The following is a 27,176-nucleotide window of genomic DNA, read 5'->3' on the forward strand; positions in this document are numbered from 1 at the left end:
TCAAGGTACTTGCATGGGTACTTCTTGAGATCTTTTGATGTTTTTGTTGGCTGTTTGCTGTTTCTTGTTCTAAAGTTTCTTGTTTGATCAGAACAATTGATTCTTGGGAATATTCCCATTGGTGAACCTACTTCACATGCTGTCATTGGAGCTCTTTGTTGCTACAGGTGGCAGTAGAGCTCCCAGTGAAGTAGAAGAGAGTCAGAGAAAAAATCCGGAGTGAATTCCTTCTGCAGATGGCATGCAGCCATTGGGAGATAACCACTTGTCTAGAATGACTCAACTATCTACTGGAATAGATATTATCAAGGTAAGGACATAATTTATTTTTGTACTCTCATCGTCTGTCCATCCTTCTTCGTTCACTGTATCTTGTGAAATACATTGTAATTCATTCCCTTGTAACTCTTACTGTGAACCGCGTTGATTCCTCATTGAAATATGCGGTATAAAATAAACTATATAGTATAGAGTGGTATGGTAAATGTCCAATTTTTGCCGTGGACAGTTTCTACAATGTTCCATTATTGCAGAAAAACATCCAAATTATAAACCTGCTCTAGTCCTGGCCAAACTACGCCCCCAACACACCTTCAGATTTAGATTCACTGTAGATGACCAGCATGGAAAAGCATCTTCTAAAATGTGGGTTTCAAAAATAGTGATTTGGATGTTTTAGCAAGAAAAATGTTCACCACTTTATAGACATTTTTGAAAATGATCCCTATGATGTTCTTTATGCAATTTGGAGGAAAATCTACAAATGGTGCATAAACTTAGGTGTTAGGAGGTGCCCTACCGGCCCCTAAGTTACTTAAGAAATGCCATTTAAAATAGCAAAAAATGTTAAAGTGCCTGCCGATGCCTAAAAAATCTAAAGAAAAGAGCTGACTCTGTATATTAACACACCTCAAGAGCAGAAACTGCTATGCAAAAATATTTGCTCAGAGAAATGTAACTCTAAAGAGGGAGAGGAAACCCCCTGTAAACTTTGCACAGAGAGGTTTCATCTTAAGAACGACACTTTTTTGGAATTGTCTTATGGTTGTCACCCTTTTCAGCTTTGATCAGACGGGGTCTCCTGAAGCAGATACTGAAATGGGGCCGCGTCGGGACCCTGATAAGTATCTTTATTTTTCAACCTCATGACTGTAAAGTGTCCAGTGTCAACCTGAATGCAAGAATTGAAGTCGTTTGAAAGTTTTTGAAAGCATACAGCAATATTAAGAGATTTATTCAGTTCATTTTTTTACTTACTCGCACCCTTGAGTGGGAATTGCTTTTGCATTTATTAAGCAATGATTGGAAGATAAAACTCTTTCGTCCAAGAGGGGGTTTCCTCTCCCTCTTTAGAGTTACATTTCTCTGAGCAAATATTTTTGCATAGCAGTTTCTGCTCTTGAGGTGTGTTAATATACAGAGTCAGCTCTTTTCTTTAGCTACAATTTTTCTGACTCCTTGGTTACTTTGTCCCTGCCATAGTGGAAACATAGATGCCTAAAAAATCGGCATAAGGTGCTTTAGGCCACCTAATGCCATTGTGAGCATAGCTAATGCTGGAAGTGGTGTTAGGCTTCCTGAAGTGCCTACGTAGGCACAATTCACGACAAAGATAGGTGCCGGAAATGTAGGCCTGGAAAACCCTGGCCTACATTTCTAGCGCTTGTCTTTCCTGGCGGTGTGATTCTTTATACATCTCCATCGTGGTAATTAACACGCGAATGGCAGCTGCTTTTTAGGCAGCCGCCAATATCGGCACCGTGTACAGAATCTGGGCCTATATGCATTAGTCCCTGGAGATGAAGGCTGGGCAGAGCTAGGATGAAGTAGTAACATACCTAAGTATGTTAGAAAAGGTGAGTATCCGCACATACTTTGTCTACAGATAGTTCAGAACACTGCTGTAAAAATTATTTATAAGGCCAAGAAATTTGACCATGCAACTCCTCTTCTAATCAAAGCTCATTGGCTACCTGTCAACCATGAAGTTATATATAAAACACTACTGTTGACTTTTAAAACTAGAAAATCAGCTCAACCTGAATTTATCAACAGACTTTTGATTCCATACACTTCATCCCGCACCCTTCGATCCTCTGACCAAAATCTATTAGTCATTCCATCACTGAGCCATATCAACACTAGGAGAAGTACTATTTTCTCTGTGGTCGCTCCCACCCTTTGGAATTCAGCTCCAAACTCGTTAAGAGAGACAACAACACTCGAGAAATTCAAGTCTTCTCTTAAGACGTTCCTTTTTAAGGACGCTTTTCAAGATTGACAGTCCTTTTAAGAATTTTTAAACTTTTCTTGGTCCTTTTCTTTTGGATTTATATGTTGTTATCCCGCCCCATTGTTGTTGTTTTCCTTAACCTCTTCTCTTTCCTAACATGATATTGTAGTTCTCCCTTTTCCCTTTTGTACCTGTTTGATCAGTCTTTAAAAATTGTCAAGATGTTTAGTTTGTTGTTAATTGTTTTGATATACTATTTGTTTTACCCTATTTTTTAATTGTACAATCACCTTGAAAGGTGGTATATCAAATTTTTAATAAAGTTGAAAAAGTTATTCTTATCTTGGGGGTCCTTTTACTAAACTACTACTTATCATTTCTATAGCGTTAATAGATGTATGTAGTACTGTATATTTAACATTCAAGAGACAGTCCCTTCTTAGTAGAGCTTACAATCTAATCAAGCAGACAAGTAGGGGGTTAGGGAGATTCTCAGAGATGGAATGATGAAAACAGGCATGGGAGCTCTTTACAAGCGAGTGGGAGTTATGAGTTAAAAGCAATGTCAAAACAATGGGCTTTTAAGAACATAAGCCTCGCCTCTGCCGAGACAGACCATGGGTCCATCATGCCCAGCAGTCCGCTCCCGCAGCGGCCCCTCCCAGGTCCACGACCTGTAAGTGATCCTTTACCTAAAACTTTTTATTCCTTAATCATTTAATATCCTGTATAGTAACCCTCTATCTATACCCTTCAATCCCCTTTTCCTTCAGGAAATCATCCTAGATTTGAACACTACCAGAGATGGAGCTTGACATATGGACTCAGGCAATCTATTACAGGCTAGTGTGGGCAAACCACAGGATTGTTCTGCTTGGACACTTTTGCGTGTGCACAGAAATTTAATTTTTCAGCAAGGAGAAATGTCTGGAGAGGGCAGAGAGTGGGCACGACAGTACTAATCAATTAGCTGCACATGGGGCACTGCTGCTCACTAATGGATTAGCATGGGGTTAGCGTAGAGGCCTTTAGGCTTAGACTCTATAAAAGACACCTAAAGTTAGGTATTTACATCAGTGCACCTAACTGATTTAGGCCCCTTTTATCAAACTGCGGTAGAGCTTTTAACCATGGGCCGGCAAGTTAAATGCTCCGACGCTCATTCAATTCCTATGAGCATTAACGCATTTACCTTGTTGGCCCATGGTAAAAAGCTATACCACGATTTGATAAAAGGAGCTCTTAATGATTTAATTAGCTTAATCAGTATTAATATCAAGCTTAATTGGCTTAAGTTAAAATTGCTGGTTAGGTGCCTATTGATTTCAGGGAGGTGCCTAACCCGAGGCGCCTACTAGAAAGTGGACATGGTTAAGGGTGGATCTTGTTTTCTGTGTAGGTGTCTAAATTGGACTTAGGCACCAGTATTTAGGTCAAAAAAATGTTGGCATAAATAGGGGGGGGTGCTACTAGGCGCAATTCTATAAACAGCGCCTAACTGGAGCTTGACAGCTGCTAGGCATCGCTTTCTTCAGTGCCTATTTTATAGAATTGTGGCCTTAATGCCTACAGAATAGGAGGGGGTAGAGGCTCACACACTAAGACCCTGATTCTGTAAGCGGCACCTGTCACGGCAGACACCTACAAAACAGGTGCCTGCCGTATGTCAATCACTGACAGACGCCGTTTACAGAATCGCAGCTCCCAAGGAACCTAGGCACTGGAAATGTAGGCCAGGGGTTTACAGGCCTACATTTCTGGCGCCCAGGGTCCTTCCTGAATCGCCGCCAGTGGCGCATAGTGACATTGATGTCCAGCGCCACCCCCTAAACATGCCCACTTCTGGGTTTTGGTGTCACTATGTGCTGCTAGCCACCATGGACCTAGGGTTTAATTGGGTTTTAATGGTGTGACTAATTATTGCACCACTTCAACCCAATTAAGTTAGGTGGTAGTGGGGTGGCTACTGCCACTAACTTTCATTTTAGAATCTGGCCCTAATTCTTTTTAATGGCCACACACTAATGGCAAAAAGAGCGTATTGCCATTAGTTTCCTATATGTCATGTCTGTCTGTCCAAGTTAGATTGTAAGCTCTTCCGAGCAGGGACCTTCTATAAATGTCAAAATGCACAGTGCTGCCTACGCCTTTCAGCGCTATATAAGTGATACCGTGTTTCAACAAAATAAGACCTAGCGTGATTTTCGGGGTAGGTCTTAATATAAACCCTACCCCAAAAATAAGCCCTAGTTGAAGCGCTGGATTTGCAGGCAGCAGCGCTCCACCCTCCCTCCCCCGCTGACCCTTCCCTATGCTGACCGCGAGACCAACATAGCGTCGCAGCAGCAATCTAAACGCACTGCTATGTGCCTTCTCCCGCCGGGGCATTTCTCTGCCACATCACTGATGATGTCATCAGAAAGGCCCCGGCGGTAGAAGGCCCAAAGCAGCCCGTTGCTGCGACGCTGCTGTTTGGTAGACAGTAATGGTATGTCGGTCTCGCAGTCGGCATGGGAAGGAGAGCTGGAAGGGTCTGGGGGGAGTGGGATAGAAAGATGCTGTGGATTTGTGATTGGGTATTTTTTCCCCAAAAAATAAGACCTAGTGGGTTTTTTGGGCCCAAAATTAATATGACAGTCTCTTATTTTCGGGGAAATACGGTAAGTTCAGGAAAGGGGAAAAGCGGCCGTTTTCTGGCCCTGGGATATATATTAGGCGCTTTGGTTCTAAAAAAAAATGACCCCGCCCCCCGCAGGCGAACTTGCAGAAAAGTCTCACGCACCGGTTCCGAGAAGAGACGCCGGTAGCCCCTCAGTGGCGGTAAAACTCCGCGCTCTGGTCTCGGCGCCTCGCCTGCCGCCACGAAGCCAGCGCGCCCGGGTCCCGGGTCCCGGCGTCCCCTCGTCGCCTGGCAACCAGGCCGAACTGTCAGCTCAACGGCCAGGCCCCGCCCCTGGCCTGAAGAACAGCTGCAGCCATTGGACGCCGACGCGGCGGCTGCCAATCGATGGCGAGCTTACTCGGACGGTGGGCGGGCGAAGATTGGCTGCCTGCGTGCACGGTTTGAATTAGGAGGGGAGGAGGGAAAAAAAAAAAAAAAAAGATGGCGCGGAGGAGCCTGGGCGACCCTGAGGTGAGGAAAGCCGGGGGGAGAGGGGAGAAGCTGTCGCCGAACGAGGCACTAGAGCCTGAAAACGCTGGAAGGCGTCTTGGGGAGGGGGAGTGGGGGCAACTCTGGCTCGGTGAACGGCCGTGGCCTAGAGCGGCTGCCTCGGCGCCCTGAGGTTGTGAGTTCAAGTCCCACTGCAGCTCCTTGGCACTCTGGGCAATAGTAATAAATAACAGTTTATATAATAATAATAATAATTTTATTCTTATATACCGCCATACCCAGCGAGTTCTAGGCGGTTTACATCAGTTAAATTAGGATCTGCATAGACAAGCAGATTTACAACTATTTCTCAGAAATACAGCTTTAATCTAACTAGACAGAGGATGTGGAAAGTCTGGAAAAAGGGAAAGCATCGTGAAGGAGGAGAAGTGGAGGGGGGGCGAGGTGTTATTGTCGGAGGGGAGGACAATTAGGGTCTTGTTTGCTGAATAGGTAGGTTTTAAGTAATTTTCGGAAGCCGAGGTAAGTGGGGGCCTCGTATCATTTGGGCTAGCCATGGATTCAGCTTAGCTGCTTGGTAGGCGAAAGTTTTGTCCAGGAATCTTTTGAGGTGACAAGGGAAGGCGAACAACTGAATTCGACGGGATTTCTTGTTGGTGCGGTAGAGGTTAAAGTGGGGGTTGATGTAACTTGGTGAAGAACCATTTACAGCCTTGTAGCAGAAGCATGTGAATTTAAAAAGAACTCTAGACTCGAATGGCAGCCAGTGAAGTTGGTGGTAGAAAGGGGTGACATGTTCCCATTTCCCGGTACCGCAGTACCGTTAAGTTCTATGCGGTTTACAAAAGATTAGTGAAGTACAAGTTGAGATAATTTAAGGGATGTGGGAACAATAGGGAGAAAGGGCAGGAACACCGTTAGAGAGGGGAAAGAGAGGAGTGGGTCAGCTGTCTCGGTATTTCAGGAATAGGTGAGTTTTGAGGCGTTTCCTGAATACCTCGAAAGTGGTGGGCAACAGGAGTTGTTCTAGGTCTTTGCCCCATAGAGCTGCTTGATGTGAGAGAAGATGCTCATGGTGTTTTTTTAGTTTGCAACCTCTAACCGGGGGAGAAACGAAGTGCAAGTGGGAGCTTCTCTTGTGTCTGTTGGCTGAGAAAGAGAAGAGGTCAGTGATGTATTTAGGGGTTAGACCGTAGAGAACTTTAAAGCAAAAGCAGGCGAACTTAAACTTTACACGAGCTTCCATCGGCAGCCAGTGCAGCTGTTTGAAGTATGGCGTCACGTGTTCGAACTTTTTCAGACCGAAGATTAGTCTGACCGCAGTGTTTTGCATTAATTGTAAGCGTCGCATATTCTTTGGGAGGATTGCTAAATAGGCGATGTTACAGTAGTCGAGTCGACTCAGTACCAGGATTCTGAATGCAGAGTTATCAAAGTATGCTTTAATGGATTTAAGTTTCCAGAGGGTGAAAAAACCCTTTTTGATTAGGGAGTCCACCTGGTCTTTCATGGTGAGGCATTGGTCCAGAGTCACTTAACGCTTCGTTCCCTTGTTCAAAAGCAGACTGAAAACCCACCTGTTTGATGTAGCCTTCAATCCTTAACCCAACTCCTCTGCCCTCCAACCCAGCCAGCTGATTAACCGTTCCCCTGAACTGTAGCCATGACATCCTGTTTGTCTGTTTAGATTGTAAGCTCTTTGGAGCAGGGATTGTCTTCTTTGTGACTCTGTACAGTGCTGCATACATCTGGTAGCGCTATAGAAATAATTCATAGTAGTAGTAGTGTAAAGAGTATCAGTCTTTAGGAAGCGGAGCTGAGATTGTGATGTCATAATGCCTCATTCCACCAATAAGAGCCAACCTCATCAGTGATGTCACAATGGCTTGATTGTCCTGTATTCCCCTCTGCCCTCCAACCCAGCCAGCAGATTATCTCTTCCCCTGAACCGTATCCACAACATCCTGTTTGTCTGTCTTGGCTGTTTAGATTGTAAGCTCTTTGGAGTAGGGACTGTCTTCTTTGTGACTCTGTGCAGCGCTGCGTACGTCTGGTAGCGCTATAGAAATAATTAATAGTAGTAGGTACAAAATAAGTACCTGTCTAAAATACATAAACTGCTTTGATTTTGTAAACCATACAGAAAAAGCGGTGTATCTACTACTACTATTAATTATTTCTATAGCGCTACCAGACACACTGTACAGAGTCACAAAGAAGACAGTCCCTTCTCAAAGAGCTTACAATCTAAACAGACAAGACAGACAAACAGGAGATGTCATGGCTACAGTTAAGGGGAACGGTTAATCAGCTGGCTGTGTTGGAGGGCAGAGGAGTAGCGTTAAGGATTGAAGGCTATATCAAAAAGGTGGGTTTTCAGTCTGATTTTAAACAAGGAAAGGGGGCCAATCTGTTTCTCAGGAGCCACTCTTATTTTCGTTATATAGTGATTTTTACAGTGTTGTTGATGAGCTGATGCCCTATTGGGACTCTTCCAGGATATTCATGGTGTGCATTGTCTGAAGTAATAATAATAATAATGTTATTTTGTATACCGCCATACCCAGAGGGTTCTAGGCGGTTCACAGCAGTTAAAAAAATCAAAATACTGTACAGACATTGTGAACGTTGAAGTTAACTGGTTATAAGTATATAATTAAGAAAAGAGAAAGGAGGTAATTACAGGCCATAAGTGGATGGTTATAACAATCTTAATGGAAGTAGTAATGAGGAAAAGGTAGTAAAGGATAGTAGAGATAAAATGCATTAAGAATTCAGTCTGTGGAATAATTGTGTTTTGAGCTGCTTACTGAACTCAAGATAGGAAGAGGCCTCAAGCACAGTTTGGTTGAGCCAAGTATTTAATTTAGCCGCCTGAAAAGGTACAGTGGTAGAGTGGAGCATTTTTAGTTTTGTTGTATTTTATACATTATCCACTGCACTGACATTGATATAATGTAAGAACCCTTGCATTTTTTTGCACTGTACCATTCTTACTAAATGTACATATTTCAAGGTATATCACTTTCTTCTCTTCCCCTCTTTCTGCATCAAGATTCCCATTTCCACCTACTCCATAGCCCAGTCCTTTCTCCGCCTCTTAGTCCCTTCCTCATCCTCCAGGTTCTTCATACCTTTTTTTTTTTTTTTAAACCTGTAGTGTAGTCTATGTGGAAGGCTCTTGTGTGGTCCCCGATTCTTGGAAATGTTGCAAAGCAGAGAAAATAGATGTGTGTAGCAACCAAAGTGGAAAATGAGGGGAAGCCAATTTTTAAAAGTGGTACTTGCAACTCCATGCCCCCCCCCCAAAAAAAAAAAAATATGGCATCTCTGGCACAGGGAGATAAAATTACATGTGTGAGGAGAAACAGGAAGTCGTCGTTGGAACTTGGATTTAAATGTGTCTTAGAATTGCTCCCAATTTGTAATCACTTTGATTTTAATCACATCACCTCTACAACATATGTTGAAAGCTGTTTAATAATGTACATATTAGTTAGAAATTGTTGGAGTCTTACTCATATTTCTTGTATTTTTCAGTATTTGAGGAAAAGAATTCCACAAAATCCAAAGTACCAGCATATTAAAAGCCGACTAGACACTGGTAAGGGGAACGCCATCTTTCTTAATGGACAGAGGCCACAGCACTGAAAGGCTAGCTATTGCTGAATACTGATCTGCAAGTTCTGGTTTCTGATTGACAGATGAAGCATCATCACATGACCTGGGCCAGATCTTTTGACATAATCTGTTTAATACATTTGCTATCACTTTCTTTGACTAACTTCCAAATATTCAGTCAAGAAGTGGAGTATCTTGCCAGCTATCACTTACATCAGGGGTAAATTTATACAGAATTTCTTCCCATATAAATTATACTTAAACCCCAAAAATAGTTATTCATAAAATTGTAACAAAGAACAAAAAAAACTCATTTGTGAAAGTCTTCCTGTATTGAATAAAGAAATTCTAATATATGTAAAAAAATATATATAATGGGTGATTCGTAGAATATTAGAATTTAACTAATTTAACCCCCCCCCCCCCCCCATCTTTTAGAAAACCATGGTAGCGGCTGCCGCACTGCAAATACGTTGATGCCCATTAAATCCCTATGGGAGTTGGAGCGATTACCGCAGCAACAGATTTCCGGCTAGCGTGGCTTTGTAAAAGGAGCCCTATATGTCTTATTTCATAATACATTATAAAAATATCAAATTTCCTATATAACTTCTATAACCAAACCCTCCCTTCCCCCCTTCCTGCCCCCTCCCACCCCGGTGACTGGATGTGTGCAGGAGATTCATAAGATATAGAAATATAAAAACTATCGATAATCTATGGAAATACCCCCTTGGGAGCTGATCCAAATTTCGTATGCACCCCAAACGGTACTATAGCTATGTATCTGGTTTCTCCGAAGAGCGGTCAGTTTTGATCTCTGTTGTATAAATTGGACTTTGGTCAGCAGTACTCGAAATGGCGGGACATCTGGTTGTTTCCAAGCAGATGCCAATACAAGTCTACCTGCTGTCATTATCAAATGTATCCATCTCTGGTGCTTAAGAGGCAGGATAGCACTCCATAGTCTTGGGAATCACGATACCTAACACTTCCTCTATAAAAGAAATCACTTTATCCCAATAGTGCATAAATTTCAAAAGGAGGTATGGCCAGGGAAGGAGCATGAGTAGATCATGGGTATTCTGCAGGTATTTAGGCCTGGTTTTCATTGCCCTAAATAGATGCACCTAAATGTTAGTCACACATATGGCCGCTAAGTGCGATTCTGTATATGGCAGGTGCCTTTTATAGAATTGTGCTAAGCGCCATTCTGGTTGGTGCCGATTTTTAGGCTCTATACAGTCCGTTCTTGTTATTTGCAGTAGTATGGTTCCTGAAAATGTTTGCAAACCGCAAAATTGTGAATAACGAAACATTGAGTCTATGGGAAAATAGAGGTTAGGTTTCAGCAGTACATGTTCCACCTCAAAACCTTGGAAAATGAACAGTGGATCCTATTGGGGAAAATAGGGTTAGGTTCCTGCATGGGACAGCACTTGAAGTACCTTAATTTACTCTCCAGATGTTTGGGGGTCATATCTGGAAGGAAAGCATGACCTCAAGGTGAAAGTAAAAGCAAAAAAGCTGTTTTTTTATGTGTGTCCACAAATACGCAAACACAGTGGCGCAGATGGGGAATATTGGTTGCAATTGATGCATCCATGGATAGGCAAAATTGCACATCGTGAACGTGTGAATAATGAGAATGGACTGTATATATAATTTGGGGGTATACATATAGCCGTTTTAGCAAGGCTAATTTGGGCAGAGCTGGGTCGGAGTTGAAATATCTCTGTGTGCAAGCATAGAGTATATAAGCGTAGATGAACCTGCCTTTTAGCAGGGGAGCATTTGTACACTGTTGGGGATAGTTTGAGGGCATATGTTGCCTTTATTAAATGCCCACTAACAATACCCACATTGCACTTCAGACAAATAAAGTAGCATTTGAGAGCATTCTCTGAAGTGTATAATATTATTATTATTATTTTTTTGAATCATCAGTCTTGTAACTTTCAAAGCTTTCTCCTTCTCAAAAGCAGGAGGCCATAATATTCTTCAGTTTTCTCCAGTTCTCTACTTCAGTTGACAGTGTGATAATTGCACCAGTTGCATCTCTTCTGTGGAGTAGATGATCCTCTTGAGACAACCAGTTTGGTGAAATGTGAATTCATGTTGGGTTCCAGCTTTCTGCCACAGCTTCCTTTTGAGGTTGAATTATTTTTGGAGTAATGAATGGTATTTAAAATAAAAAAGAAGGATCAATGAGGAATTATTATTGCCCTACTGCTTTTGAGAAGGAGAAAGCTTTGAAAGACATAGGCTTCCTTTTACGAAACTGCGCTGCTCCTGATACTTATTGAGTTCCTATGAGCATTGGAAGCAGCGTGGGCCATTCAGCGCGGCTCCCCGCACTAGAAACTGCTATTGCAGTTTTGTAAAAGAGGGGGGATAGTGTGAAAATTCAGGCTAAAAGTCATCAATTTATTTATTCATTTTTAAAAATTTATATACCCTCTAGTCGGTTTCCATATAAACATACATAAAAAGATAAAACAAAAACAGACAGAAAAGCTAGAAACCTTACAAAGTTGTGTTTTCAATAGTTTCTTAAACTTTGCCCTATCAGCACACAAACGCAGTTGACCCAACAAAGCCCTGGGAAGTCAGCATATACTTGTCCCTTTTTCTTGTGGAATAGCTAACAAAGAAACTTTTATTCCAAACTACAGTTCAGACCTTTAAATAGCTGCTGATTTCCCCAGGCAGTCTGGGCACCCACAGGAATCGCTGTTTCTTGTCTAGTTTGTTTGCAGATTGCCTGTAGCCAAGTAGGTTACTCACAGATTTCTTTAGATGTGTAGCTTATGAAATTAGACCCCAGCTCAAACTAGGAGAGAACATAAGAAATTGCCTCCGTTGGGTCAGACCAGGGGTCCATCGCGCCCAGCAGTCCGCTCACGCAGACTAAAACCTTTCAATCCTCATTATTCTTCCATCTGTACCCTTTATGAACCTATCTCTACCTCTATCTATATCCCTCAATCCCCGTATCCTTCAGGAACTTGTCCAATCCCTCTTTGAATCCCTTTAATGTACTCTGTCCTATCACAGCCTCCGGAAGGGCATTCCAGGTGTCCACCACCCTCTGAGTAAAGAAAAATTTCCTAGCATTGGTTCTAAACCTGTCCCCTTTCAATTTCTCCGAGTGCCCCCTTGTTCTTGTAGTTCCCAATAGGCTGAAGAATCTGTTCCTTTCCACCTTCTCCATGCCCTTCATGATCTTGTAATTCTCTATCATGTCTCCTCTGAGTCTCCGCTTTTCCAGGGTGAAGAGCCCCAGCCTTTCTAGCCTCTCAAGGTATGAAAGGTTTTCCATACCTTTTATCATTCTTGTCGCTCTTCTCTGAACCCTCTCAAGTATCTCCAAGTCCTTCTTTAGGTACGGCGACCAATATTGGATGCAGTATTCCAGATACGGTTGCACCATTGCGCGATACAGCGGCATGATGACTTCCTTTGTTCTGGTAGTAATACCCTTCTTAATAATACCCAACATTCTGTTTGCCTTCTTGGAGGCTGCTGCACATTGTGCCGTTGACTTCATTGTTGTGTCCCAGAATAAGAGAAAATCCACTCTACATCTGGGACAAAGTCTCTTGTATCAGTTGGATTGAATCTTGACGGAATTCATTAAACTACATTAAGAGTGAATTATAAGTTGGCTGGTTGACTCATGTTGCCATTGCTAGCGTGATACCAAAGAGTATTTCATCCTTTTCTATCATTGATTGTTTGCTTTATTTATATCAGCTAGCTTATTTAGGATAATATGTACTAATGATTTGTCCAAGCAGGGTGAGTAATATCCATTCATTTCTAAGAATAGCTTAGAAGCCTTTGCATATTTGAAGCTTCCTCAGTCTTTTTTCACCCTTGGAGAGGATAGCAATGTTTGGCGGCAGTTCCCGTACATTTTTCTATTCTGATCTTCTAAAAGCCATCTTTTTATAGATTCCTTGGCTTTTTATTGAGAAAATATATTTCTACATAAGTTTGCTCTTTCTATAAGCATGAGTTACAGTGTATGCATTGCTTGGTAATAAACCATGATCCCTTGAATTATTTACTGTGCTCAGGCAGGCCTCTCAAAATTGCTAAATAATGCAATTTGCTCATGACAAGATCTGTTACAAACAATGCTGGGACTGTTCTTGCTAATCTCTTTTGAAGCACAGAAGCCAAGGAAGGGTTTGAGTAAAATAAATCTGAATGACACCACTCTTTACGTCTTTATTTTGTCAGAAAACAGGTAATAGGTAATAGGAGAAATGAGACCTGCAGAATCTAAGGCTCCTAAGTTTCAGTTTGCTCATCATCTCAGCCTATCAAACGTGTCTGCTGGCTTAGAGGATGTGGTCCAAGTGGGTTGTCCTCTAGAAAAGGCTCAACTAGAATACATGAAACCATATTATTGTTCTGAGGTTCCAGATGTCTGTCCACCTAAGACCACACAGGAATTCCATAGAACTTCAACATTTCCAGTTCCAAGCACATTTAGCATGTCTATTCCAGCGTTTATTTCCTCAAGATCTCCATGCAAAGCTGCTCGCCATGCACTCCTTATCAGTTACCAGTGATAATCTACAAGAAAGGTTTAGACAGAATGTTTCAGGAGTTCCTGTTTGTCATCCCCACCTTTTATGGCTCCAGTCTTCATTTGAATAGATCTAAGGCAGGGGTGTCAAAGTCCCTCCTCGAGGGCCGCAATCCAGTCGGGTTTTCAGGATTTCCCCAATGAATATGCATGAGATCTGTTTGCATGCACTGCTTTCATTGTATGCTAATAGATCTCATGCATATTCATTGGGGAAATCCTGAAAACCCAACTGGATTGCGGCCCTCGAGGAGGGACTTTGACACACCTGGTCTAAGGTGAGCTCCTTCTCTAAAGAGACCCATTTCTTATGCTGCTATACACTCCCAGCTCAAACTTCTCTTCTCCCTGCCCTCTATTTAAAAATGGTCTTGGGCTATTTCTTGTCTTCTTCAAGAGAAAACAAAGCCTGAATCCTCAGTGAAGGCATTCTCTAATACTGCACTGTGCTCAAGGTCACCAGTACCATGCAAGTCCACAAGATTAAGGAACTAGCGGTAAAAATCTGGGAGGTACCACTACCTAATTTGTATCCTGTCCTAGAGGCACACTTAACCAGTCAGGTTTTCAGGCTTACCACAATGAATATGCATCAGATAGATCTGCATATCTATGGTGTGTCCAATGCATGTACATCTATGTCAGGCATATTCATTGTGATAATCCTGAAACCTGACTGGCTAGGTGTGCCTCCAGGGCAGGGCTGAGAAGTACTGGCATAGAGGGTGGATCCAAAGTATAAAATTAGATGAATATTTGGGTTTCAACAATACTCGGCTGCCTCACAAAGTTAGTAGTGGTAGAGGCTGCCTTGAAAAAGTCTTAGAAGATGAGAAACCATGAGGCAAGCACCAGCAGCTGCTGGATTCTTTTGCCAAAGAACTATTTAATTCCACTGTGCTAATCAGGATACATATCTTCCTATCATCTGCTAATGGTGATAACACAGCAGAAAGTCCCTGAGCATCTCCTAGGTACAGAATATCACAACATCCGTATTTTAATCTCTGAAGGCAAGGGATGTGGTAAATGCTTTGTCTAAGTAAATTATGAGAACTCTGATATAATTACTAGATCATAAGTGCTGCTTGTAGGATTGTGTAAGCTGGTCCGTCTCAAAGCCTTATAGTTCCATACAAAAAGGCAGTGTATCAAAAATTTTAAACATAGACATTCAAATGTGCATCTTTCACATTCAGTGTTCACATCAGAATAAGGAGGCAGTGGACCTTAGAAAGGACCACTGTACTATTGTGCAGTACAGTCTTTTATAAGAGGTAGTGTAAGGTGCTTAGGTTAGCAGTAGGTTGTTCTTGATCAAAAAGGCAGTGCTAGCAGCAAAGCGTGAAACCACATGATTGCAAACCAAAGACACTAAACTTGAATACTCGTCCCAAATACTTCTTTTTGACTCCATACAGAGACCACAGCTACTGTCACACCTACAGGAAAGGGACCAGTGGGTGAAAGATTAAAACATTTCATCCATTCGTAAGCCCAGTTTGAAATATGGGACTCGTAGTTCCTTGCCATATAAACAAAGAGACCTGCAAGGATGTGGGTTCAACAGGCGCACAAGATCTTGATAGTGGAAATGAAATGTGGCTTTCCTCAATACAAATACCATCATGTGGGTGCCACCTGAGGGAAAAGAGACAGGGGTTCTACTTCAGAGAGACTTGCATCTTGTTCTAAATGTTGGTGCTTTAAACATCTTTGCAAGACAAAATTCAAAATGATCATTCCTTCTTGTGATTTTATCCTCCTCTCCCACTAATGGGCTTACATCCACTTTTCTTATTTTCTTTATTTTAATTTTCTATACCGTTTAAAACTAAATGGTTTACACTTTTCTTCCTTTTGTGCTTTTTCTCCTCTATAAGCCTTAATCTCCCTCCTTTTATGGATTTTTGTTCTATACCTCTGATTTTTCTGGTCAACATCCTTGCACCTTTGCTATCTTCTCTATCTTTTCTATGTTCGCTCTCCCCTCTTCCTTTGATTTTACATATGAAACCCTGTCCTTCTAAAGTTCTTTGTAACTTCCAAATGCTAATCTTTAGACCCTTAGCTTTCCAGTCATCTTTATTTTCAAAAAAACATTCTAGTTTCCTTTCCCCTCTATAACAGAGATAACATCTTAATTTTCTTTAAATTTTTTTTGCAGGGAACAGCTTGACCAAGTACATAGAAAAACTAGAGGAAATCAATAAAAGTGAGTATAGTACAGGTGAAAAAAATAACATTTGGTTGACTGTTGATCTAATACATTATAGTAACAGGATGCTGAAGTCAAAATATTGCCTCCATGTCAGTTAGGCATAGAGAAGGATTTGCTTGAACATCACAGTTGGTCTGTTGATGTCCTAGTAGCTGTACTGGTCCCAGATAAAACTGAATTTGTGAGGAAGGAGCAGCTTGGTGGGTTGGAGCACTGGGCTGACTACCATGGAATCCCAGTTCAAATCCTACTGCTGCTCCTTGTCAACTTGGGCAAGTCACTTAAACCTCCTTTGCCTCGGTGTCTTTTGCAGGAAGGATTTCAGAGAGGTCTGGCTGCCAGTTCTTTGAAGGGTCAGATTGTAACTCATAGACAAATGAAGGGAAATCCTCTAGCCTCATATCCAGACATTGTCCATTTCTTGAAAGGCCTTGGAATCTTAATTTGGCCCTGAAGGCCGTTGGAGGTTACCCATTTGAACTGCTTTGCAGAGCAATTTTGGACTGGATGTTCTCTTTTGGTGGCTATATATTCAGGCAGAGGGATTTCAGAGCTTCAGATGCTGTCTCAAAGGAAGCTGTTATTCTTTAGCACTCTCCAGACCAGTAGAGGTTAATCCTTACGAATGGGTATATATCTAATCATGACCAGCAGGTGGAGACTGAAAACAAAACTTTGGGACAGTATATACTATCTTCCCTTCTCTATTTCCCTCAGTCTTCTTTCAGTCTCCAGCAGGTGTTGATGTGATCTGTACCCATCTCCCTTGGTAGGGCTGTTGAAATTTGTTTAGGGGGTTTATTGTCCCTGTTTTTGGCCAGACGGAGCTTGGGCGGACCCTGTTTGGGGGTTTGTCCGACCTCGGGGGTGTCAAACCCGGCGGGTCTCGAGCGGGGTCCCTCCCCCCACTTCCTCCACCTCCCCACATTTTTTTAGAGGAGCCTCAGCAGTAAGCCTTGCCCCCTAAATCAAGCAAGGCATATTGCTTCGAGAGCCTGTGGAGTCTGTTCTGTAAAAAAAAAAAAAATCCTGAGGTAGTGCTGGTCTGGAGGGTTGTTTCCCTTTAAGAAAACTGTATTTTACTGTATTTTTTCATCTAACCGGCACTTTTTTCTAGCTAGGTCGCGTATGGAGCAATTGTGTCCTTCTCCGGGGGAGTGGGACACAATTAGGTCCAGCCGCGAGGCACTCGCGGCCGGCCTGAACTCGGCGGTTTGGGTCGGTGAGGTGGTGGAGCTCCGTCGGCAGCGGCTGCAGGCGCCCAGAGCTCCCCGCCGATGGTGCCTCGCGAGTCGGCAAGGAGCAGTGGAGAAGCTCGGTCTTCTCCATCCGCCCACGGAGGGATTCCCCGAGCCGCCGACGGTTGGGTTTTTGAGGATTCCCTCTCAGCTGATTTTTTGACAGCTGACGTCGGCTTGCCTGCTTTAGCGGCTGAGACTGTTCAGGTCTCTCAGCCGCTACAGGCTATGGAGGGAGCTTTTTTGGCGGGAAAGTCGCCATCTTCTCTGTCTGGCCCCTCCATTTTGTGTTCCACCTCAGGTGACCTTCCCCCTGTTTTGTCTATGCAGGGGCAGGTTTCTGCTGGGTCCCCTGCTGTGGCAGGGAGTCCCTTGGGACCCTCGGGGGGTTTTTCTCCTGATTTTTTCTTTTCTTTATGCAGAGCCTATTTACAGGTGGCTGGGGGTCCCGGTTGCGCCCAGGGGGTTTCGGGGGGTGGGGTTTCCTCCGCGCTCCCTGCGGCTTTGCCTCTCTCGTCTGACATGACGTCCCCTCCGCCGCCTCCCTTGTCCAAGCGTCCGCGGGTGTCGTGGGACGAGGATTTGTGGTCGGAGGAACGTGTCGGTCTGGAGGAGGACCTGGACCCTTCTGAGGAATTCCAGGACCCTCTGGAGGGGACGGAAGCTGGCGGCGGGTTGTCGGGTGTCCCGTTCTCCAGTGAGGAGGCGTCCGTGGTGCGCCTTTTTCAGAGAGATGAGCTGCCTGACCTTATTCAACAGGTTTCTTCGGTTTTTGCGTTTTGAGGACGCGCCGCCGGAGACTCCGCGTGTGGGGGACCCTCTGTTACGGGGGATCCGTTCCGTTTCCCGCTCTTTTCCTATGCATCAGGATATTCGGGATATTATTCTGGAGCAGTGGAAAACGCCGGAGACGCCGTTTCGGCTGGCGCGCAGCATGGCTCGCCTGTATCCCATTCCTGAAGGGGATCGGGCTACGTTAGCTTCGCCAGTTGTGGATGAGGTGGTCTCGGCAATTTCCAAGCGGCATACCGTGCCTGTTGAGGGCGGTTCTGCCTTGCGGGACTCTGAGGAGCGCAAGTTGGAGAACATACTTAAGCAAAATTTTCAGGTCTCTGCCTTTGGGGTCCAGGCGGCTATTTGTGGGGGACTGGTCGCTCGCGCCGTGTTTCGGTGGGCGGACCGTGTCTTGGATCGGGAGTCTGATGACTGGTCTCTGGTGGATCAGGAGGTAGCGAAGATTGAGATGGCTGCCTCATTCCTCTCAGATGCTCTATATGACTTGGTGCGGATCTCGGCTAAGTCTATGGCTTTTGGCGTGGCCGCAAGGCGTGTGTTGTGGCTGCGCGCTTGGGCGGCGGATGCTGCGTCCAAAGCTAAGCTTACTAAATTTCCCTTGCGGGGGTCGTTTTTATTTGGAGAGGACTTGGATAAGTTGATTCAGACTCTGTCGGACTCGAAAGTTCCCCGTCTGCCGGAGGACCGTGCCGCCCTGCGTCTCGGGGTGGTGCGGCCCGGGGGCGTTTGCGGGAATTTCGCAAGTATCGCCCTGGGCGTGGGGCTGCTTCTTTCCAGTCTCCGGGGTTTTCCCGGGGTCGGTTCTTCCAGCGCATGCAGCCCTTTCGGGGGGCCCGTCGGGGGGCAGGGAATCCCTCCGCCGGTTCCCCCGCTTCCCGTCCTGCTCAATGACGCCTTGCCGGCGCCCCCTTTGGTTCGGTGGGGGCCCGGCTGCGCAACTTTTTCCCCAAATGGGCCGAGATCACGTCCGATCAGTGGGTCCTGGAGGTGGTGCGGGACGGTTATGCCCTGGAGTTCGCCCGCTCTCTGCCGGACTTTTTCCTCGCTTCTCCATGTCAGACTCCTGGGAAGACGCAGGCTTTTCGCCAGACCCTTCAGCGCTTGCTAGATCTCAGGGCAGTTGTTCCAGTGCCCCCTCCGGAGTGGGGCACGGGCAGGTACTCCATTTACTTTGTGGTGCCCAAGAAGGAGGGGACCTTTCGGCCCATCCTCGATTTGAAAGGGGTCAACAGGGCTCTCAAGATTCCCTCTTTCCGTTTGGAAACTCTGCGGTCGGTCATTCTGGCGGTTCAGCCGGGGGAGTTTCTCACTTCTCTCGATCTGACGGAGGCCTACTTGCATGTTCCCTTTCGGGCCTCTCATCAGCGTTTCCTGCGCTTTGCGATCTTGGGTCAGCACTATCAGTTCTGTGCGCTTCCCTTTGGGCTGGCCACGGCTCCCCGGACATTCACCAAGGTGATGGTGGTCATCGCGGCAGCCTTGCGGTCGGAGGGCATCCTGGTACACCCCTACCTGGACGACTGGTTAATTCGGGCAAAGTCGTTGCAGGAAAGCTCCCGGGTTATGGCTCGGGTGGTGGAGTTTCTCCGGTCGCTGGGCTGGGTGGTCAACCTTTCCAAGAGTCGGTTGGTCCCGGCTCAGCGTCTGGAGTACCTAGGGGTGCTGTTCGACACCTCCTTGGGGAGGGTCTTCCTCCCAGAGGCCCGGGTGAGAAAATTGCAATCTCAGATTCGCCTGCTTTTGGCGTCCCGGTGTCCTCGGGCGCGAGATTTCCTCCAGGTCTTGGGGTCGATGGCGGCGTCCCTGGACGTGGTGAGGTGGGCGCGGGCCCACATGCGTCCTCTCCAGTATGCTCTGCTCCGGAGGTGGTCTCCCCAGAGGCACGGGATGGATGTTCCTGTTCCCCTGCGAGGCTTGGCGCGCTGCAGTCTGCGTTGGTGGCTCCAGACCCCTCACCTAGTTCAGGGGGTGGGTCTGGATCTTCCGCAGTGGACGGTGCTCCTTACGGATGCGAGTCTCCTGGGTTGGGGGGCTCAGTGTCTGGGTCACTCAGCTCAGGGTACCTGGTCCGCGGAGGAGGCCTCCTGGTCGATCAACGTGTTGGAGACCAGAGCGGTCCGGCTGGCGCTGTTGGCTTTCCACTCCCTTTTGTTGGGCAAGTCGGTCAGAGTCCTGTCGGACATTGCCACGGCGGTGGCTTATGTCAATCGTCAGGGGGGCACCAAGAGCACTCAGGTGGCGCAGGAGGCGGCTCGGTTCATGGTTTGGGCGGAGTCGCATCTTCTGGACCTCTCGGCCTCTCACATTGCCGGGGTAGAAAACGTTCAGGCGGACTTCCTCAGTCGTCACTTCTTGGATCCGGGAGAGTGGTGTCTCGGCGCCGTGGCGTTTCAGTTGATAGTGCGGGCTTGGGGGCAGCCCCTGATGGATCTGATGGCCACAAGTGGCAACGCCAAAGTACCCCGCTTCTTCAGTCGTCGCAGGGACGGTCTGGCCGAGGGTCTGGATGCTCTGGTCCAACCGTGGCCAACGGAGGGGCTGTTGTATGTGTTCCCTCCTTGGCCATTAGTGGGCAGAGTACTGCTTCGCATTGTTTGCCACCCGGGGCTGGTGGTTTTGGTGGCTCCGGATTGGCCTCGTCGTCCGTGGTATGCGGATCTGGTGAGGCATCTGGTGGCGGATCCTCTTCCTCTGCTTCTCGTGTGCGATCTTCTGGTGCAGGGTCCCATTCCCATGTTCGACCCGTCTCCCTTTTGTCTTATGGCTTGGCTCTTGAAAGGGGCCGCCTGAGTAAGAAGGGATATTCAGATAAGGTGATCTCTACACTTTTGGGGTCCCGGAGGCTTTCTACCTCTCGGGCTTATGTGCGGGTTTGGCGTCTTTTTGAGGAATGGTGCCGGGCGCGGGGAGTGGTCTCTTTTCGCGCTTCCCTGCCTAACATTCTAGAGTTCTTGCAGGCTGGCCTGGATAGAGGCCTGGCTTGGTCTTCTCTCCGGGTTCAACTGGCGGCCCTGTCAGCTTTTCGGGGGCTGGTGACAGGTCAGCGTTTGTCGGCCATTCCTGATGTGATTCGCTTTCTTCGGGCGGCCAAGTTGCTCAGGCCTCCCATAAGGCCCTCGATTCCCTCTTGGGATCTCAATCTGGTTCTTTTGGTTCTGGTGCGCCTGCCTTTCGAGCCGTTGGATGGCTGTTCTTTGAAGGACCTTACGCTGAAGTCGGTCTTTTTAGTGGCCATTACTTCCGCTAGGCGGGTGTCTGAGCTACAGGCTTTCTCTTGTAGGGCTCCCTTCCTGGAATTTTCGAGGGAGCGGGTTGTTTTGCGGCCTGTTCCTTCCTTTCTGCCGAAAGTAGTTTTCTCCTTTTCATGTCAATCAATCGGTGGTCCTCCCGGTCTTGGGTAGTCGGGAGGGTTCTTCTGAGCAACGGCAGCTGCGCAAGTTGGATGTCGGTCGGGTCCTCCGCGCTTATGTGCAGAGGACCCGGGAATTTCGGAGCTCCGATCATCTCTTTGTCCTTCTGGCGGGTCCTCGTCGGGGGGCTGGAGCTTCTAGGGCTACTATTGCGCGCTGGATCAAGGAGACGATTGCTTCCGCTTATCTTCTGAGTCAGAAGCCGGTTCCGGAGTTTCTCAAGGCTCATTCCACTCGGGGTCAGGCGGCTTCTTGGGCTGAGTCGTCGCTCGTGCCTCCGGTGGATATTTGTAAGGCTGCGGTTTGGTCCTCCTTGCATTCATTTGTTAGACATTATCGGGTAGATGTTCAGGCGCGTCGGGACGCGGTGTTCGGTGAGCGTGTTCTGGTATCGGCCCTTCGGGGGTCCCGCCCGTGAGAGGGACTGCTTTGGTACGTCCCATTCGTAAAGTTAACCTCTACTGGTCTGGAGAGTGCTAAAGAAGGAGAAATTAGGTTCTTACCTGCTAATTTACTTTCTTTTAGCTTCTCCAGACCAGTAGAGGTCCCCACCCTGTCTGTTATTGTTGTTGTTGGGGCTGTTTCGCGGGCAGTTTTTGTTTTTTGCTGCGGGTTCTAGTATTTTTCTAGGGCCGGGGAGAATTAAAGAACAGCGGCTGTGGCTCGGCTGGCTTAGCTGGCGAGCTGTGGGGACATTTTCCTTCGGGTATTTCTCCTCTGCATTTTCCAACAGCATTTGGGTATGTTATTTGTTACTCCTGTTCGGAGTATTGTTTTCTTCCTGTTTTCCAGTTCTTGGTTCTGCTTGGCTATTCGGCAGACTGAGGGAAATAGAGAAGGGAGGATAGTATATACTGTCCCAAAGTTTTGTTTTCAGTCTCCACCTGCTGGTCATGATTAGATATATACCCATTCGTAAGGATTAACCTCTACTGGTCTGGAGAAGCTAAAAGAAAGTAAATTAGCAGGTAAGAACCTAATTTCTCCTTTCACTTTACGGTTTCGTATTTCTTCCTGAAGGTGGTTGATTTGTTGGGGTTTATTTACTGCCTCTTTGAAGAAATTCACCCAGGGCAGTGTACAGCAAGAATAACCAGGATACAGGCAATACATAATTATAAAAATACACTCGAATAGTAATACATGCTATAAAATAGTATGATACTTTTCAATATCAACAATAGACAACACAGGGAGTACGTGGAGCTAAAACATATAGACCAGTGTTCTTCAACCATCGGTCCATGGACCAGTGCCGGTCCACAGAAATTTCCTGCCGGTCCGCAAGGCCAGCACGTGCATCAGGCCCAAAACTCTTTTCAATAGAACCCCTTGCCCTTTTCTAGAAGAGGTATTTTTTATGGCATTTAGTTGGAGAAGAGCCGAAAACTCTTGGTGAAGGAGAATTATCTGATGGGAATTGAAAGATGATTTTCTTAGAGAGTGGTTGGGGGTTTTGTTTGAAAGTGAAAGGCATAACCATATCTCACTGCTTTAAGGACCCACTGTTCTGCTGAGGTCTCACTGATGGTGGAAATCAGTGGGGAGGGGGGGTGGTCCGCCCCAGGCACCTTGTTGGTGGAGGCGCCTGTACCTCTTCTCCTCTCCAGCCCCCGCCTCTTCCTACTCCTCCCCTCGCCGTGTGTGCACCCCCCTTCCCTTCCCCCATACTTCTAGTTGTTGACTGCTGCAAGCAACAACTTCAACTTGCTCCTCGTGACTGCGTCATCTGTCCCGCTGATGTCACTTCCGGGTGCGGCGCATAGGAAGTGATATCGGAGGGAGAGCCGATGGGGTCGTGAGATGCACATTGACGTTCTTGTTGCTCGTGGCAGTGAACAACTAGAGATAATGGAGGAGGAGAGGGCGGAGGAGGGGCACCATCGCCCCGGGCACCTCTCACCCTCGCTATGCCACCGATTTACATGCCTAACTTTAGACATGAGCACCTGCACCAGCTCAATGGCTGGCATATGTGCTTATGCCTAAATGTAGGCCGTTACATGCGCCTCCCAGATCCACATTCCCCTTGAAGTTGCACGCTGTGGAAATTGAGCGCATGACTTATAGAATAGCAACTAAGGCCAGGATTCACTAATCTGCCAGATCAGGCCCGATCCTGGCAGGTCCAATCAATTCAGAAACCAAAAATATGCAGATGGGGGCGATCGGAGGAACGCCCCCATCTGCCTGCATGGATCGCGCATGCGCAGACCATAGGAACAGCGATCTTTTTTAAACTTTTTTGTACTTGCGGCAGGATTTCAGGGAAACTGAACCAAACGCCGCCAATGACTCCAACCCGCGAGGCTCCCAGAAAGCTGGTCTCGCTCTTGCCAGCTGCCTCACTAATAATAAAAAGATAAATGGAGCCCGTGGTTTTAACCTGCTTAAAGCCCGCGGGTTAAAACCACGGGCTTGCACTGCGGGGAAGGGTGGGAGAGTCCAGGTAGGCAGGAAATCATGGCAGTTCGGGGCAGGCAGCAGTTTGGGCAGGCAGGAAAAGAGCATCAGAAAGATGAGAAGCAGGAGATAAGAAGCAGGGCAGCATTAGCAGGCAGGAGAGATTGCAGGGCAGAAAGCAGGGCTAAGATGTTTTCAACTGGTCCCCAGCAGTCGCTTCTTCAGGTGATTGGCCAGCCCAGTCGGATCAGAAATTTTGGTGTAGTGAATCGGGTCACTGTCCAGTTTGCATGCATTTCACCTCATTTGCATGCACGGATTCGAAGCGGATCGCAGGAGAAGTAAATGAATCAGGCCAGATGGAAATTTGATAGTAAAGGGGTCGCAAACCGATTAGTACACGATCGGTTTGCTTTCTGAATCTTCAATTACACACACATGACTAATTGGTGCTAATTAAGGCTAATTATATCCACTAATTGGCTCTTAATTGAAGTTAAGTTATGCACACAAATGGCTCTATTCTACAGTTTATAGAATCAGGGGGTCAAATATATTTCAAGCTCTGCTGTGGTACTAGGAAATGTCGATGAGTTTTCTAACAGCAAGAGGCAAAGATCTGCGAGCTGGTAAAACTGCACAACATGAAGCAGACCAGCCCATGTAGAAATAGTGGTTTATTAAATCAAGCCCCCAACATGGCCATGTTTCGCCCTAAGGCTGTGTCGGAGTAAAAGCTAAAAGGGGCTCATAAACGCTTTCCTGTAAAAGTTGAATCAATTCCATAACAAACCACAAACCAAACACAGGATTCTTCTTCAGAGCAACAGCATTTCAGTTTCCCAAGCGGAGTAAATGAATCATTTGTTCTCTGCCTTCATCTTCTGATCGAGGAGCACAACCCATTTGTTCGGGAATGGTATGAGAGACCTCAAGAGGAAAAAGTAGCAGGTACAATGTCTCCTGTTTGTAAGTGCCATGAAGCTTAAAAAAATAATGATGAAAGAGTTCCCTGTTCTCTTACCACTTTGGGATGGCAGCTTTCTTGCCTGAAGAGCTTAAGGGCTAGATTCATAAAGCAAACCGATCGTGTACCAGTCGGTTTGCGATCACTTTGCGACCCCGCTCCCATACACTAATCTTACTCCCGATCCGATTGCTGCCCGATCCGATCTATGCATGCAAATGAGGGGGAATTGCATGCAAATATAGGAAGGAAGCAATTCACAAAAGAAAACTTCAGGAACACCGACTGGGCTGGCCGATCAAAAGAAGCGACTGCTGGGGCCAGTCACTCACCTCCTTTCTGACTGTCCTGCTCTCTGTCTGAAATCCCAGCCCTGCAGCCCTGAAACTATCCAAAAAGCACCCAGCTCTCTGCCGCTCTCCTCTCTTCCGCCATGCTGCCCTGCTCTCGTCTTCCCTTGCCTCTGCCATGCTGCCCTGCTCTCTTCAGCCATGCCCCGCTGCAAGCCTGTGTTTTTAACCCCTGGGTTTAAAGTGGGGCTGCACTTCTCGCCACCAGCTCCAGCTGATCTCCTTCCCGAGCACGCCTGCCTGCCCCAGTGCAAGCCTGTGGTTTTAACCCGAAGCAGGTTAAAACCATGGGTTCCTAAAAAAAGAAAACAAAAAAACTATGCCAGCCCCGGAGCTCCAGTGCATGTGCTGGTCTGCGCATGTGCTGGGATCACTATAGAGCGATCCGGGCAGGCAGATAGGGGCGTTCCTCCGATCACCCCCATCTGCATATTGCAGTTTTCTGAATTCATCGGACCTGCCCGGATCATTTGTAAATCTAGCCCTAAGAGTGGCATTTTAGAAAGGACGTACAAAGTGGAATTGAGACTTCCAGGTCAAATGTCTCAAGGTTCACTGATATTTTAGAACATGATTTGTCCTTAATTACTCGTTTTGGTGGAATTCATTGTGCCATATATATAAAATGGAAAGAATAATTGTCATACAAAAAGGGAACTATAATAATTTCAAAAAGATTTGGGGGCCATTGACAGCATATTGTAATGATTAGACAAGGGGGGGTATATAGTTATATTATTGGTTTTTCAGTATCTTTGAATATTATATATGTATAATTTGCTTGAATTATATTATTAGTGGAAGGGGAGGGTGGGGGAGAGTCTTAAATTTATGTATTTACAATGATAATTGGAAAGTTTTTCAAGTGTGCTATATGAATTAATTGTTATATTATTGTACACTTGTTGTGAGATGTAAAAATGAATAAAGATTTGGAAAAAAAAGAACATGATTTGTCAACGAAGAGCCTAATATATATATACTAGTATTTTAGCCCGTTACATTAACGGGTGCTAGAATATATGGCTGTCTGTCTTTATTTATGTCTCTCTTCCTGCTCCTGTCTCTTTCTTCCTGTCTCTCTCCCTCCTGCAATTTCTCTCTCTCTCTCTCTCTCTCTCTCTCTCCTGTCTCTGTCTGTCTTTCTTTCTGACTCTCTCTGGTCCCCTGTCTGTCTTTATTTATGTCTGTCTCTCTCCCTAGCCTCCTTTGTCTGTCTGTATTTATTTCTGTCTCCCCCCCCCCACACACACATTTTCCTTTGCAGAAGCAGCAGTGATATTTCTCTTCCCCCCCCCCCCACTTTCCTTTGCAGAAGCAGCAGTGATATTTCCCTTCCCCTCCAGATCCCTGTGAAGTAGTAGCAGCATTTTCCCCCACCCACCCCCCATTCCCTTCTCTCCCCCCCCACCACTTTCCTTTGCAGAAGCAGCAGTGATATTTCCCTTCCCCTCCAGGTCCCTGCTGAAGCAGTAGAAGCATTTTCCCCCACCCCCCCATTCCCTTCTCTTACCGTGAGCTGCCCTGCTCTGTTCGGCCCCTCCCCTTCCCTTCTCGCGTGCTGAAGGTTCTCTGCTGGGGCTGAAGGTTTTTTTTTTGGCGGCTCTTCTCACAATCCCCGTGGTGGCTGATCCTCCTGTTCAAAGCGGCCTGCTGAGGTTCGCGGCCGGCTGTAACGAACCTTGCAGGCCGCATTCCAACTCGGTAGCATGTTCCCTCTGACGCGATCACGTCAGAGGGAACATGCTACCATGTGGAGAGCGGCCTGCGAGGTTCGTTACAGCCGGCCGCGAACCTCAGCAGGCCGCTTTGAACAGGAGCGGTAGCGGTTGTTGCGGGAAGGGGGGGGAGTCGGCGACGTGCAGTCCGCTGGACACAGCACACATGAGATCCCCACAGGAGATGAGGCGCCGCTGCTGACAGCCAAGGTAGGTGCTGGGAAGAAGGCTGGGGACTCACGCATGCGCACTCCTGCGACCACAGACCTACAGCGCACGGAACACGCAAATAGGAGTGCGCATGCGCGAGTTAGCCTTTTATTATATAGGATATATATATATATTTAAATGTGATCACATTTAAATTGTTTTAAAATATGTAGAATAGTGTGGTCCATTCTTTTTCTGACCATATACTATGCTGATATTATTGATTTCTTTTCTTTTACTTTCACACTTTTCTTTATCTCTCTTCTTCTTAGACAGGAGTGTCTGCCCGAGCTTACAA

General features: G+C 46.2%; 2 protein-coding genes across 4 annotated transcripts in view; one reads left to right on the forward strand and one right to left on the reverse strand.

Moving 5' to 3' along the window:
• The window catches only part of MEST, an 89,007-nt gene extending 83,845 nt beyond the window's left edge, over positions 1-5,162 (reverse strand). Inside the window, exon 1 of the mRNA XM_033958315.1 lies at positions 5,016-5,162. The gene's annotated coding sequence lies outside the window, so the exon portion shown is untranslated. The remainder of the gene's footprint in view (positions 1-5,015) is intronic.
• The window catches only part of CEP41 (centrosomal protein 41), a 70,311-nt gene that overhangs the window by 7,312 nt on the left and 35,823 nt on the right, over positions 1-27,176 (forward strand). The window contains exons 1-3 of one of the 3 annotated variants that reach the window (XM_033958309.1): positions 260-310; positions 8,886-8,949; positions 15,734-15,781. In XM_033958309.1, the coding sequence (XP_033814200.1) occupies positions 275-310; positions 8,886-8,949; positions 15,734-15,781 (148 nt within the window). In that variant the 5' untranslated portion in view covers positions 260-274. Of the gene's footprint in view, positions 1-259; positions 311-5,024; positions 5,367-8,885; positions 8,950-15,733; positions 15,782-27,176 lie in introns of those variants that run through there. The other 2 variants (XM_033958310.1, XM_033958311.1) reach the window with 2 other exon arrangements.

This window comes from Geotrypetes seraphini, chromosome 9, assembly GCF_902459505.1.
Source record: "Geotrypetes seraphini chromosome 9, aGeoSer1.1, whole genome shotgun sequence".
Taxonomy (NCBI): Eukaryota; Metazoa; Chordata; class Amphibia; order Gymnophiona; family Dermophiidae; genus Geotrypetes; species Geotrypetes seraphini.